Raw genomic sequence first — 16,361 nt, forward strand, 5'->3', positions numbered from 1 at the left:
CATAAAGTATTCATAAAAATACGTACAGAAAGCACTTTCTAAAATGGTTTGTTTTTAGAAAACTATCTAGGAGTCCTCATAGTAACATTTCTCTAATATAGCATTATTAACCTCTTCGTGCTTACGTTTTTAGTCTGTATTTGGTTTTATATTTGTTTTTATGTTGACTATTTGTCCAGACTTAGGCATGTTCTCTCCATTATGCATGCAAGTAGCTTACTTGGAAGATAGAGTGCTTTTGTTTATCCAACACTGCAAGAGCCTTTTGTCCTGCAGTTTATAGTACTATAATAACATCCTTGTAATCAGAAAATTAAAGGGAAATAAATGACTCATGCTGAATATGGAGTTTTTTTTACGTAAATTGTTTAATCTTGGCCTTTAACCTTAAATTTTAGAGTAATTAAAAAAAAAAAGCATTTTCTTTCCTTTTTCTCTTAGCTACCTCAGAGTTTAGTAAACTATAATTTGAAGATTATAGAGCTTTTTGAAAGTCTGAAGGACATGGCCCTTTTTACCAGAATGCTTGCTTGCACTAGTCACAAACCAAGATAATTTTGCATAGCACTGGACTTCATTAGCAGCCTATACGTGAATTTTCCATGCTTATTTGTTGCGGTAGATATCACTGTCAGATGAGGCTCACGTCGTTTTGCGATGTTTCCAATTCCACCACCACCCCCTCTTGTGAAGAAAGAGCTGAGTCCCCAACAGTGGGATTCACTTTTCAGTATCTCAATCTTAAGTGTATACTTAATTCTCCCTAGGAGAGAGAGGTTCTGAGTGTTGAAGTTCTGTGGCTTATCCTTCCATAAAACTGCTACCTGGGAGCCTATTGCTCAACAAACTTAAAATTTTGTTTACTTGTTTGCTCTCTAAAGTACTCTTCTGTAGTTTTGGAAAAATACAAGTTTTTGTTTTATTTTTTTAAGTAGTAATTTGAAAGCCTAAATCCTGACCTGTTCACTGACCAGTTACAGTATTTGAGAATCTTTGGATCTACATTTTTTGAATGTTTTGTGTTTTGTTCTTGCTTATATGCTTAGAATTTTTTCTCTCAAACTTGGTTTTTTTTTTTTTTTTTTTTTTTTTGGTTCAGTGCTATTGTAAAATCAAAGGATCTGAGGTAATGAAATTATAGATGTAATCAATTATTTCAGAATTAGAATTCTTCTTTTATGGTATGGATTTGTAACATCTTTTGACAAGTTCTTTAATTTTGTTTTATTATAATTTTAGAGATTTTTATTTTCTTTGAAGAAATGTATTTCTAAAAATTCAGTTTTGCTTTTTTAATTAAACAGGTCTTGGCTACTACATTTGACCCATATTTGGGTGGCAGGAACTTTGATGAGGCTTTAGTAGACTACTTCTGTGATGAGTTCAAGACCAAATATAAGTTAAATGTAAAAGAAAACTCTCGGGCCTTGTTACGTTTGTATCAGGAATGCGAAAAACTCAAGAAGCTAATGAGTGCAAATGCATCCGATCTTCCGTTGAACATTGAATGTTTCATGAATGACCTTGATGTTTCTAGTAAAATGAACAGGTACCATGTATTTTTCAATTTGAAAAATGTTCTTATTTTATTATGTTTAGATCACATCTGATTTTATTTTTATTTTATTTTACTTTATTTTTTATTTTATTTTTGGTACCGGTGATTGAACCCATGGGCACTTGACCACTGAGCCACAGCCCTATTTGATATTTAATTTAGAGACAGGATTTCACTGAGTTGCTTAGTGTCTCTCTTTTGCTGAGGCTGACTTTGAACTTGTGGTCCTCCTTCCTCAGCCTCTCAAGCTGCTGGGGATTATAGGCGTGCACCACCATGCCCGGCCACATTGGATTTTTTGTTGTTTTAGAAGGTGTGGTCAACTTCTTATCCAAACATAATGAGTTTTGTTTTTGTTTTCTCACAGGACTCAGTTTGAACAATTATGTGCTCCCCTCTTTGCCAGGGTTGAACCACCTTTAAAAGCAGTAATGGAACAAGCTAGTAAGTGGAAATTGTGATACTGTCGAAACTGTACTATGTGGTGAAAGCAAAAAAAATTTCACTTTAAGAGACTAGTATTTCTCATTTTAGAGATTACAGCTCTTTTTTTAGCCATAAGATAGGAGACTAGAATTCTGAGTTTGTGAAAATACATCCTTGCTCATTTAATTGTTTATATCATAAAGCTGATGTTAGTTCTATTTGGAGATTTAAGCATATAGTAAAGTATAAAAGATTTTTCAGTGAAATTAAAGTAAAAATGGGGACATGATGGCTTTTATTTATTTTTTAATTTTTTGGTGGATAATGAAAAATACCTTCCATAAGTCTAGTAGAGGAAGAAGAATGCAAGAAGGGGGGAGTTGAGAGGTGAAAAGGGGGGAATCATGAACTGAAACTGATCTCCATGCATGTATGAGTTTGATCAGGATGACCCCAACTACTGTGTATAACAATAAAGCTCTAAAAAAAAAGAAAAGAAAAACATCTTCCATAGAGGGGACTGGGGATGTAGCTCAGTGGGAGAACACTTGCCTGACATGCAGGAGAACGGGGTTCAGTCTCCAGTACCACTTGTGTGTATGCACGCACACACAAAATCATAATTTAGTTGGGTGTGGTGGTGCACACATGCAATCCCAGCTACTTCAGAGGCTGAGGCAGGAGTGTGCACGTTGAAGGCCAGCCTTCAATAAGAGTCAAGAGCCTATCTCAAAATTTAAAGAATCGAGAAAGGTAACTCAAAGGTAGAAAGCTCCTGAGTTCAATTCTCAGTACCAATAAAAAGAACAAAACCTTCTATAGAGGTTTTTAAGATGAAAGAAGTACTCTTGAAAATGTTTAAAACACATGAGGTGTTTTTCTGTTCCTGTGATCACTCCATCATCTGGACCAAGTTCAGTACGTATGATATAGAAAACATTTATTAAATTCTGTCTTTATCCAAAAGTTGTTTTCCTTCTGCTGTTTTATCTTCTTTTGAGCATATAAAAAAAATTTTACCTTTTAAAAACTACAGAGCTGCCTATTACCAAATTTTTGAAGACTGCCTTACTTTTCTCATTAAGAAATATCTTATTTTCCAGACTTACAACGGGAAGACATAAGTAGTATAGAAATTGTAGGGGGAGCAACGCGCATTCCTGCAGTGAAAGAACAGATCACGAAGTTCTTCCTTAAGGACATCAGCACCACCCTAAATGCTGATGAAGCTGTTGCAAGAGGATGCGCATTACAGGTTATTTTTATTCCAGAATGTGAATTATATCTGAAAAGAGGCCTTTTAATATATTCTATTCCAGCTATAAGTTAGCAGGCTAAAGTCATTGAAATTATTCCTAATAAGTTTGGGTCATTTTATGTTTCTGAGCTCTAATATTAATATGCCTGTAATTATACTGAAAGAACATTCATTTTATGGATTCTTGGAACCATGCCCATTTAAAATTCCTTGGATTTTTTAAATGTTCTTACATTCATTTTTTTTTTAAGGTTACTTAAGTAGTACTCTAGCCCTTTTAATTTTTCACTAATCATTACCAGAGAAACAATTGTTTTTAAAATTTAACCGTTTTACTATAAGGACTTGTTAGGTAGTTATCTCCTGATGTATGTATTTACTGACAGTAAGTATGGTATACTTCTTATTTCAGTGCGCAATTCTCTCACCAGCATTTAAAGTGCGTGAATTTTCTATAACAGACCTGGTTCCCTATTCGATCACATTAAGGTGGAAGACCTCTTTTGAAGATGGAACTGGGTAAGTTTTTTTTTTGTTTTGTTTTTAAACCTTGGTTAGAGCTTATCCCAAATCTTTATAACCAATTAGACCTACTTTTTCTAAATTGGAGAGTTAGATCCACTTCTTAATATTGGGTTGAATACTTTAAAGTGTTAAAAAAGTGAGAATGTAAAAATGATAACTTCTTAAGCCATGTGGGCATAGTCACAATATAAGTTTTATCATTCATATCTTATAAAAGTAAAACATGCTGTACTGGGATTGTGGCTCAGTGGTAGAGCACTTGCCTAGCACCTGTGAGGCCCTGGGTTCAATCCTCAGCACCTCATTAAAAAAAAAAAAAAATTACATAAAGGTATTGTGTCCATCTTAAAAAAAATTTTGGGGGGGCTGGGGAGATAGCTTAGTTGGTAAGAGTGTTTGCCTCGCAAGCACAAGGCCCTGGGTTTGATCCCCAGCACCGAAAAAAAAAAAAAAAAAAAAAAAAATTTTGAAGTAAAACATGGCTGACTTTCAAACAAGACTAGAAATGATAAATTTCCCATAATTCAACTTCCATACCCCATTTTATAGGTGTAATCATCTTTAATAACTCGCTATCCCCAAATAAAAGCATCCTTCTGTTCAGTACACATAGGATCACTTATACAGCTGCAGTGTAACTTCTTTCTTTAAAAAACATTATCTTTCCATCTCAACAAAAAAAACTCTTCAGTAGTTGTGTATGCCTTAAAAAATGTAACCAAAGCACTATATTAAGTCACATTTTTTCCTATTTTAAGCACTTTTCTAAGCTTCATGCACATCTCCTTGGCCAGTTGGTTGGTGTATCTATAAAAATAGCAGTGTAGGAATAGAATTGTTGAGCCAGAGTATACACACTAGAGGATTATAACTTGCAAGGCATTGGAATGACTTGTTTTAACATCTGTTTTGAGGCAAGAGGTATTCTGTAAAATTTAATATCATTTGCAGTTATAATTGGGCCTGGGGATATAGTTCTGTTCATAGAGTGCTTGCCTGTCAAGCACAAGGCCCTGGGTTTAATACCCAGCACTGCAAAAAAGAAGAAAAAGTTATAAGTGATTTAGGAAAAAAAATTATAAGGAAAGTATAGGGAGCTAAATTTAGAAAGTACATGTATCCTCGTAAGTACATTAAGAAAAAAGAAGATATTGGTGGGTTCTTGAGAACAAAGATAGAAAGGTACATAAATGTGATATTTTCAAAATTTGTATAATTAAGGTACTAGGATCATTATAGTTTTTAAAGAGTTTCTGAGCCACTTTAAACTACCTCTGTTAACACTATTTAAGGAATAGGAATTGTTATATGTAGGTTTTAAAACTTTGTAGCAAAAAAAAAAAAAATCCTGGGCAGGTGTTGTGGTGCATGCCTGTAATCCCAGAATCCCAGTGACTCGGGAGACTGAGGCATGAAGATGGCAAGTTCAGGGCCAGCCTCAGAACTTAGTGATACCCTGTCTCAAAATAAAAATACACAAAGAACTGAGGATTTAGCTCCGTGGTAAAGTGCTCCTGGGTTCAATCCCTAGTACCAAACAAACAAAAAAACCTTTCTTTACTTGGGGGTGAGGTAGAGAATACTTACAGGAACTGAAAAAAATTGGGATTTAGATGGTAGAATCAGCAGAGAATATGCCTATTAGAAAGTATACACCGGTAACCAAGCATCATTCTTGGTTCAGGAGAAAATGCCTAGGTAGAGTGTGTGTATACTCACATAATGAGACAAAAGGGGTAAAATGTTAGCAGCTAATGTAGGTAAAAGACATGCCAGGTGTTCATTGACCTTTTTTATTTTTGAACCCTCCTCTGAGTTTACGATTATTTCCAAATAAAAACTTTGTTTTGTTTTGTTTGTTTTTTCCTTAAGGGAGCTAGAATAAGAAGGGTTGCTTATCGTAAGTATTTTGAAGTCAGTGAACAGGGCTTGGTCCTCAGATGTCAGCCAGAAGAAGAAAAACTATAATCCCTACATCTTTAACCTAAAATATGCATATTCTCAGGAAAATATGTATATTTTCAGGTACTTTCTCCTTTTAGTAGTATATAATTGTCCTGCTATGATACACATTCTGAAAACTTTGAGCCAAAAACTTGTCAAAATTCTTGTTTATACTAAGCAAAGTCAGTAGTCTTTTTTCCTTTGCTCATAGAGAGCTTTGCAATTGCTGCATATGAATTAAGAATGAAATAGATTCTGTAGTTAGTTAATAGGCGAACTTTTTGTTTTTAAGTGTCTTTCCCACTGTATTTTAGGGAATGTGAAGTATTTTGTAAGAACCATCCTGCCCCATTCTCAAAAGTCATTACTTTCCACAAGAAGGAGCCATTTGAGCTAGAAGCATTTTATACTAATTTGCATGAAGTGCCTTATCCTGATCCAAGAATTGGTAAGAGAACTCAAAAAAATTTTCATAAATTTTTGACCTTTTATAAATAATATGTAGAATCAAAGAAACGCTAAGATAACAGCAGGTTTGAGTATTCTTAATTCATTTTGACTTACATGTTTAAAATGCTGTATGATTGGCCTGAAAATTTTGTGTTAAAGTTACTTTTTATTGAAAAACTCTTCAATGAAATTGAGAAGTTCTGCTGCCACACTGAATTTATATTCTGATTTTAAACTTAATGTTCATTGGCATCAACTAGAATGAATATTATTGGATTAACATGAAAGTGGAAAGACTAATCCATTTTAATTGAGTAATCTTTTCAAATCATATAAAAATGCAATTTGATAGCATTTCAAAGAGAAGGAATAAATGTTTTAATTTTTTCTATATTCATAACTAAAAAAGAGACCATATAGCTATTTTTAGGTATGTTTAAAGCAGTACAGATTATTGAGTGTTACATCACTTTGTTAGGCTGCTGTAATAAATGCCACAAAGTATGTGGCTTCATATGAATCACAATAGGGATTCATGGTCCCAGTTGTGGAAATGAAGGTCTAAAAGCAAGGTATTGGCAATTGTGGTTCCTTCTGAGGGCTGCAAAGAAAGGATCTGTTCCAGGCCCCTATCCTTGGTTTGTAGATGACTATCTTCATGTTCATATAACATCATCTCACATATGTGTATGTGTGTTTCCAAATTTTTCCTTTTCATAAGGGCACTGCTCATCCTGGATTAGCACCCACTGTAATGACTCCCATTTTAATGACCTCTTTACAATCCCTATCTCCAAATACCACATTCTGAGGTACTGAGATGGTTAGGACTTCAGCACAAGAATGTTCAACTTAACCCATGAAAAGGTCATCTAGATTTTTTGGTATCATATTTTTTTGCCTGATATCTCTTGTACTATGTGTATCATTAATCTTGATATAAGAAAAATACAAAAAAATCGGCATTACTTTATTAATTAACCAAGTTGATTATGATCTATAAAATTTAGAGTTAAAAGGTAATATATAGTTTTCAGATTCAGAAATTGGATTTAGTTTAATGGTTTCAGAATACCAGTGTTATAATGTATTGATAAGTTAAATATTGCCTTTGAGTTAAACTTTCCTAGGTTAAAATAGCAGCTCTTTTTCCAACCATTAATTATCTTGAACAAGTAAATCTTTTTCATTCTTAATACCAGGTTTGTTGTGATGTAAAATAATGTGTTTGACGCTATTTTAAAGATGATAGTCAAATTATTGAATAAAGAATTGAATGACAAGCTGCTGGGAGAGTAACTCACGTAGAGTGCTTGCCTAGCATATGTGAGGCCCTAGGATTCATTCAGAGCACTGGAAAAATATATTTTTTATATAAAATATAAAAATATATATTTATATATAATATATATTTTTTATATATGTATATATCTTTTTTCCCAGTTTATCTGAGACTCATGTACTGATCAAAGCTCTTTTTTCCTTAAGGGATCTTCACTATTCAGAATGTTTTTCCACAGTCTGATGGTGATAGTTCCAAAGTGAAAGTTAAAGTTCGTGTTAACATCCATGGAATCTTCAGTGTGGCTAGTGCATCAGTAATTGAGAAGCAGAATTTGGAAGGAGACCACAGTGATTCTCCTATGGAAACAGAAGCTGCATTTAAGAATGAAAACAAAGATGATGTGGTATGTAGAAATTCTATCTCAAGGTTCCCCTGATAGTATATACAATCTCTTAATAATAACTGCTATTCTAATAGTTGAACACATTAATTTCTAATATTTTATTTTGAATTTCTGCTATGATCAGTATTAACTTTTTAATTCTATTTAAATGATACCCATCTTCACCTTTGTAATACACTTTTCAGGAGATTTATGCATCTTTCATAGCATTATATGGAACATGTGAGTTTAAAATAATTTTTTCCAAGTTCTTAAATTTCCATTAAAAATACATATTTTGGGGGCTGGGGATATAGCTCAGTTGGTAGAGTGCCTGCTTTGCAAGCACAAGGCCCTGGGTTCAATCCCCAGCACCACAAAAAAAAAAAAAAATATATATATATATATATATATATATACATATATATATATATATATATATATATATACATATATATATATATTCTTTTTTTGTTGTTGTTATGTTATGGCTGGATTTTTAGTTCATGGATAAAACCAATTCAAAATCAGTTTTGCACCATAAAGATACATACTTTTATATAGAAAGTAAAAATTACAAAGAGACTTCTTCAGGGTTTAGTTAAGGGACATCTGCAGAGGAATATGCTGTATATTCAGTAACATTCAAATGAAGATTAAGAGTTATGTGACACTGAATTTATTCTTGATGTACTTATGAATTAAGGAATATCAGGGGAACTTGATTATATTCCATTGCATAAATAGTTGTTAGTGGTATTCGTTAATTTTTTTCCAGTCATATTTGAAGATCTGTTCTAGATTTTTTGCCTATTTGTGCTTTTTCTAGTCAGGCACACTACTGTGTGTCTTTTGTCTCAGCTTTTCAGGAGGCTTAGGTGGAAGGATCACTTGAGTCCAGGAGTTCAAGAATAGCCCTGGCAACATAGCAAGACCCCATCTCTAAAAATAAAGAACTTTTTTTTTTTTTTTTTTTTTTTTTTTAATTTCAAGATAGTTTCTTCCTTTATTGAGGTTGTCTTTTATTTATTTATATTAATAAGTAGTGTATAACCTTTTCTTCCAGATGAATGAAAATTCAACCACTAACCTATCAAGTACTTCCTGTAAAGACCATGGCATTTTGCCCCCGCCCCCCGTACCATATTTCCCCAGCACTGTTATTACATCATTCCTTATTTAAATTGAGGAGGAGGAAATGTCCTAGTTTGTTAGTGAAGATGATTAATTTTTCACAAATTAACATAAGAATAATTAAAGGGATTTCTAAGTAGGTAAGATGTTCCTATATCTAGAAATTTTTAAAAATAAAGCTAAAATATCCATTATAAAGTCATTCCCCTACCATAAAAAATCTGTACCAATTCAAAGCAGTTTTTTGTTGTTGTTGTTGTTGTTGTTTTTTTGAACTAAGGTAGCTCTGATTTTTCTGAAATTTGTTACAGATACCTACTTCAGTATATCTGAGAAAAATTGATACCTCTCATGTATGTTTGTATGTATTCATTATCTGGTCATATTAAGAAGTTATCTTAGACCATGTAACAGAACCCCAGGGATCAGAGAAACTATATGTTGTTTTTCATGCTAATATATAACAATTTAACTATTTCCCAATTAATGTCTATTTGGGTTTTCTATTTTATCTGTTTGCTTTTTTTATTTAAAATATTTGTGTCTAGTAAGTACTCTCTAGGTGTTTCAGATTCATTGATAAACAAGCTAGAAAAGATCCTCCACAATCTATAACTTATGTTTTAGTGGTAAAGGACAGGCAGGAAGCAATGGGCTAGCATTTAAAAATAAAGGAAATTAAGGACGATCCTTGGTAAAATTACTATGTTGATAGTGTTAAAAGCTTTGTAGGAAGGACTAGCTATACTAGCCTTGAAGATGGAAAAGCAGTTTGTGCAGGTAAGGAGTGGGTAGTTATATAAGCAGAGGAAGTAGCAAGCACACAGGCCACAAAACAGGAAGCCCTTGTTCTAACAAATAGAAAGGTGGTTGATAGAGAAGGGGACAGTGGCAAGAAAAAATGAAATTGAGAAGTTAGATCAAGAGGAAAAGCAGATAAAACATTATAGTTCATGATAGTGAGTCTGGATTTTTATGCTTAAGTTTTACTTATTCAGCAAATAACAGAGTGCTTCAAAAGCATGATTGAATGACCTGGAGCAGAAAGGTGGTTTCAGTTCTCAGGGGTTTAAAATCAGAGAAGCCAGAATCTAGACACTTCCATGAATTCTCCCACTTTTAATAATATTCCTGTGAATATTCTTTTTAAAGTCATTAACAAATTACCACCATTGTATATTATAAAGTGTAATTTTTCTGCATCTGCATATTTTATTCATATACATATATACACATATGTGCACATGGAATAGATTATCATTATGAAGGATAAAATCTCACATTCACTCTTGGACATGGCAGTAGTCCTGATATAGATCTAAGAACCTGTGTGTGTGTGTGAACTTAGTTTTTATTCCTGGTAGCATGACTAGGAGATTGCAACCCTCTGGCATTGTAGTCATCATAACCACTAAGGACCATTCAAATCTTGGCCATTATCTGAACAAAAATCTGTTGACTTTCTGGTAAGATAAAACAACATTTTATGTGTCAGTGGCTTAAGAAGAAAAAGGAGGGCTGGGGATATGGCTCAGTTGGTAGAGTGCCTGCCTTGCAAGCACAAGGCCCTGGGTTCCATCCCCAGCACCGCAAAAAAAAAAAAAAAAAAAAGGAAAGACCCATTTTTAAGTAAATACTGGGTTACTTATGCTCTTGGTGGCAAGGAGAATGGCACTGTATAAGAAAAAATACATTAACAAGTGGATTGAGTGATTCAGACAGTTGGAGTCTAGGGCTGAGGTTTGGCTCCGTGGTGGAGCGCTCATCTGGCATATGTGAGGCGATGGGTTCGATCCTCAGCACCACATAAAAATCAATAACTTGGGGCTAGGGATATGGCTCAGTGTTATAAGCACTTTCCTAGCACGTCTAAGACCCTGAGTTAAATCCCCAGCACTGCCAAAACGAATGAATGAATTAATTAATTAATTAATTGAAGATATTTAAAAAGTTGGATTCTAAATGTCAAGAAGTTGTAGAAATAAATTTACTATACTTGGCTTAATTCTTCTTTTCTGTATAGACAAGAGACATAACTATATAAGCAATAGGTGATTTTTTCAATAAATACGAAGTAAAATTTTTGTGTAGTAAAGCAGTGTGAGCACTAGTTGACAGTATTTGTTTTTCTCTAACGTTAGAGTTAATAAAATATTTATGTCTTCCTGCATGGCCCCAACTCAACACTGCATCACTTTTTTACCTCTTACCCATCATAGGATCTGGGAGGGTCTAGGGTTGGAAGGAAGGACTTGGAATATCAGAAATAACTGATCTTTTTAACTACAAAGAGTCATCTTCTAACCTGTTTTTCTCTCGCACAAGTAAGCATTTATTCAAAAAAGTTTTCTGTATATTGCATATGTGCTCAATTCCAGATATAGTAGAACACCTAAATATTTAGATTCCTATATTCTAAATTTTCTTCTTTTCAGGAAGATGGTGGTGTGTAGAATTAAGGGTCCCAAGGAAAATCTATTACTTATGCTTGTTTGCCAAGTGGAGAGACCATTTGTGTCTGTGGTGGTGGTGGAGGGGTATTGATTGAAAATTTATTTTTCAGACATGATAAAAATTTTAAATTTATATTTTAGCCGGACATGGTGGCACGTACATTTTAATCCCAGGGGCAGCCTGAGGAAGGAATGCAGATTTGAGAACAGCCTCAGCAACTTAGCAAGACCCTGTTTGAAAATAAAAAATAAAAAGCTGGAGGCTGGAGATGTAGCCCAGTGGTAGGGTGCCCCTGGTTTCAGTCCCCAATACCAAAACAAAAAATTAAAGAGTCATGGACATCTGTAATGATAGTTTCAGTGAATTTCCTTCAGTATTTTATTACATTTTAAATAAATAACTGAATTTGTGAGAAGTGTATTTTTTTTAACCCTTTTGTTCCATTTTGCTCTTTATAAACAACTTTCATCTTAATTTGAGTGTTCTGTTTCTCTTGATAAGCTAGCACTTGTAAATTTTTGTGTAAGTTGGAGAACAATTTTGTTTCACAATTATTTGGTCACAGGTGAATGTAAACAAGATTTGTTCATATGGCATTAAGTGCATGTTTTTATTTTACTTACCTATTGATGGATTTGTTTTTTGTTTTCATTTGAAAAACAAACTTCTATTTTACTGTGTTCACACATCTCAAAACAGTCTTTTGAGCTCTAAGATAGTTTTTTTGTGTGTTACTGGGAATAAACCACAGGGGTGCTTTACAACTGAGCCATATTCCCAACCCTTTTTATTTTTTTCTTTTGAGACAGGGTATCACTAAGTTGATGAGGCTAGCTGTGAACTTGAGATCCTTCTGCCACAGCCTCTTGGATCACTGGCATGACAGGCGTGCAGCGTAGCTAGCTCAGATAGTTTATCAGTTATGTATTTTCTTTCCAGGATAAAATGCAGGTTGACCAAGAAGAAGGAATTCATCAAAAAGTTCATGCTGAACACACCCCAGAAGAGGAAATTGATCATACAGGAGCCAAAACAAAGGTTTGATTTACTATTTCTATAGTTGTATCCTTTGAGATTGATATTTTGAATTATTTACTTTATAATGCTTGGTTTACGTTTTGTCCAATCTTCTCAGATGTGGAACACATATAAAAATTTAAATTGAGCAATAAAATACCACTTAATGAGAACTTTGAAATAATACTTGAATATTGTTTGTAGAATTGAAAACTTGGGACTTGATGGGTTAATACACTTAATACTTTTAATCTTAGTGTGATGGGAAATTACAGAAAATTCGTAGCCAGAATGATTATATATCAATGTTCGTTATTAGAGGCTTTATAAGATGAACTCTAGTAATGTGAATATAATTGACTTTTTGCAGGAAAAAAAGGACAAATATTTCAGTAACTTTTTCTCGTTAAAAGTCACACAGTGGGCTGAGGTTGTAGCTCAGTGGTAGAGCGCTCATCTCGCATATGTGAGGTGTTGGGTTCGATCCTCAGCACCACATGAAAAATAAATAAAGTTATTTTGTCCATTTTCAACTAAAAAAAAAAATCATTCAGTATCATAGTTGAAGTGCAACATACCAGATGATGAAGGAAACTTAAGTTTGCAGTGCACTGCAGCTGACAATTAACCACTCCAAGTGTTTGCTGCATAGAACATTTTTATTTTTGCAAAAGCATTTTAAAATTTTTTTTTTATACCAGCATTTGAACCCAGGGTTGTTTAACCACTGAGCACATCCATAGCCCTTTATTAAATGTTTTATTTAGAGAACTTGTTAAATTTCTGAGGTTGTGTGTTTGAACTTGGGAATTCTCCTGTCTCAGCCTCCCAAGCTGCTGGGATTACAGGCAGTTACTCCACTCTTGAGAGTAATTATTTTACTAACTAGTCAGTCATTGCCCAAAGAAAGAAAGATCCAGTGTGGCTATAACTCTATCACCTTCAACAGATTGTTCTAAATTGCACAAAATATATAATCTGTATTCTTTAGCCATGTAGATGTTTCCCCTCAGGTTTTAAATCGTAGACTCGGACTCTAAATTGTTTAAATCCTGAAACCTGTTTTTCTAACTTTCTTATTTTGACCTTTTTTTTTCTTTTTACTTTTAACAGCTTGAGATACAGTTTACATATCATAAAATTCACCTATTTAAGTGTGATTTTTGGGAATATTCATGGAGTTGTACTGCCGTCGTCATAGTTCCAAGTCTTTTCCATCTGCCCAAAAGCAGTGCTCTACTTACTATTAACAGTTACTCCTCATTCCCTAAACCTTCTCTCTGCCAGTCTTAGGCAGCCATTAATGTGCTTTGGTGTCTATAGATTAGTTTTTTTTGGATATTTCACCTGTATTTACTTACAGATGTTTTCTTTCCCTGTTGTCAGGGTTCGTCCTGGTTATAGGATATGTTAATTCATTCTTTAAAAGGGCTTAATCATACTGCATCAGATGAACATATACCACATTTCATTTGTCCTTTCATCAGGTGATGAGCATTTGAATTTTTTTATTTTTTACTATCTTGAGTACTGCTGTTAGTGAACAATCATGTACAGGGTTTTGTAGGGTGTGGATTTTCATTTTTCTTGGGTATTACCTAGAAATAGAATTGCTAGGTCATACTGTATCTCTGTATTTAACATTCTGAAGAACTTCAGTTATTTTCAGGAAACACTATGTTTTACAGTCTCATTAACAATATATGAAGATTCCAGTTTCTCCACATCCTCACCAATACTTGTTACCTTTTTTAAAATGATGGGCATCAAAGTGTGTGTGAATCCACAGCTCTTTGTGGTATTGATTTGCATTTCTGACCTAGTACTTTTATGTAGAATGGATATAGCATACACAGAATGTAAAGTAGTATCAGTATTAATGTAGTATTTCTAAAGTGTAATAGATAGTAATAGTTGTTTGACTTTTACTTTTTTGTTTCACCTCTAAAATTACTCTTAAATTTATTTTTAAGCTAGTTTTAGAAATTTGCACTTCTCTTAAAATTTCTATTTCAGACAACACCCTTAGAAAAACAAGAACGATTAAATCAGACCATTAAAAAGGGAAAAGTCAAGAGTGTTGATCTACCTATCCAGAGTACCCTTTGTAGACAGCTGGGCCAAGATCTTCTCAACAGCTACATTGAAAATGAGGTATATAAATCTGATTTGATTTTGAAACAGATGTTGGTACATTTCAATATTTTGTAGTCAGTGAGTATCTCCAAATTTTGGGTAACAAGTCAAAAATTCCTAAGGAATTATTAAGCAGATCATCCAACTGCACAATTTTTGACAAAGTACTGAGCTATATTAATGTCATTTACAATAAATTTTGTCTTATTCATATGAAAGATAATACTATCTCCTCTATAAAGAAGAACCTTTCTGAGACAGGATTCTCACCCCCTTGAGTTCTGTCTTTACTAATAACACCCAACAGAAGTCACTTGTTGAAGTTATAAGCAGCTCCATTTTTTTTAATGCATATCCTTTGAGATTAAGGTTCTGGTCATGTTTTCTAACTTTTAGTAAATAGTTTTTAAAAATCTGTTGTCATTGACATTTTTTTTTACCTGTTTACTGTTAAGTTTCTTGAGGTAACAAATTTTGGTTTCTTCATCAGTAACTATATAAGAAGTAATTTTTATTTTTTTAGTGGTGGTTCCTAATTTCTTGAATTAGCATTTTAAGAGGTTAGCCTTAAGTGTTGCCCCTTTTCTGTCACCTACTGTACATTATTGTAACAAGAAATTTTGACTTTAAATGCTTTATTACTTACATCAGAAGTACATTTTACATGAAGTAAACATTCTTTGAGATCTTCTGTAATTCAGAATTTATATCTGGAGGCTAATTTTCCCAAAGGAATGAACTGTAGGGAAGCACAGTTGGCAGATCTTGTGTATTTCATTTTTCTTAATTTTTAATTTTCATTTTAAATTATTAATAATGTCACTGCATTATAGTTTATAAAGGGCTCTTACGTTTAAAATACCATGGTTTTGTTAAAATGACCATTTTGTTCATGCACCGTCATCTGTATTGTTTTGCTTTTGATTATAATAATTTTTGCTAACAACTTTAAACACCTTTAATATATTCCTCAAAACAAATGTGTGAAGGATAACTTTCCATTTTATAGATGAGAAAACAGACAAAAGTATACTAAAGCTGCCCCAAAGTCAGAGAGTAACTTTGGATTTGGAATCAAGTGATCAGTCTCTCCAGAGCTCAGGGTCACAGTCACTTAGTATTCCCTCCCATGAGTCATGTTTATTCAGTTCCAGTTCAGGGCCAGGCAGTGTATTAAATATTTTACAGGAATTACTCAGTCTTACTAAAATGCCTGCAAGTTGCAATTCTGCTTTGTATTTTAGGTTCAGAAAATTGAGATTGGGTGACTTTATTGCTCTCAGGCTAATAAACAGGGAATTTAGCGCTTGAGTATGCAGTTGAGTATGTATAAATAATACACTCTGTTTTGTTCAGCAATTTTATTAAAGAGATATTCAGATGGCACACAGTTCTCTCATTTTAAAGTATACAGTGATTTTCGGTATATTATGAAGTTTTTAAAATTGCTAAAATGCAGCATAAAATTAGCCATGTTAATCATTTATAAATGTATAATTCAGTGACGTTAATTAGATTCACCATGTTGTACAGACACCATAATTTTCAAAATTTTTCATTTTTTAAGTTTGAAAAATAATTCCATTCATTGTAATATATTTATCTATATATCTATAAATGAATACTTGAATTGTTTTTAGATTTTTGGCTGTTGTGGGTAATTGTAATAAATACCTGTTTGAGTCCTTGTTTTCATTTCCTTTGGATATATTCAGAGGAGTAAAATTCTAATTCTGTGTTGCATTGGTTGTAGAACCTCTCAGTTCCTGCAGCATTTTACATTCTCACCATT

General features: G+C 33.3%; 1 protein-coding gene across 2 annotated transcripts in view; it reads left to right on the forward strand.

Annotated features, from left to right (window-relative positions):
• Positions 1 to 16,361, forward strand: part of HSPA4L (heat shock protein family A (Hsp70) member 4 like) — a 44,239-nt gene that overhangs the window by 17,168 nt on the left and 10,710 nt on the right. For both annotated transcript variants that reach the window (XR_013766177.1, XM_079153675.1), the window contains exons 8-15: positions 1,305 to 1,549; positions 1,926 to 2,002; positions 3,088 to 3,239; positions 3,655 to 3,761; positions 6,026 to 6,159; positions 7,650 to 7,849; positions 12,356 to 12,454; positions 14,450 to 14,587. Coding sequence is in view for 1 of the 2 variants with exons in the window: in XM_079153675.1 (XP_079009801.1) it covers positions 1,305 to 1,549; positions 1,926 to 2,002; positions 3,088 to 3,239; positions 3,655 to 3,761; positions 6,026 to 6,159; positions 7,650 to 7,849; positions 12,356 to 12,454; positions 14,450 to 14,587 (1,152 nt within the window). In the remaining variant the exon portion in view is untranslated. The remainder of the gene's footprint in view (positions 1 to 1,304; positions 1,550 to 1,925; positions 2,003 to 3,087; positions 3,240 to 3,654; positions 3,762 to 6,025; positions 6,160 to 7,649; positions 7,850 to 12,355; positions 12,455 to 14,449; positions 14,588 to 16,361) is intronic.

Source organism: Sciurus vulgaris (genome assembly GCF_902686455.1).
Source record: "Sciurus vulgaris genome assembly, chromosome: 9".
Lineage (NCBI taxonomy): Eukaryota > Metazoa > Chordata > Mammalia > Rodentia > Sciuridae > Sciurus > Sciurus vulgaris.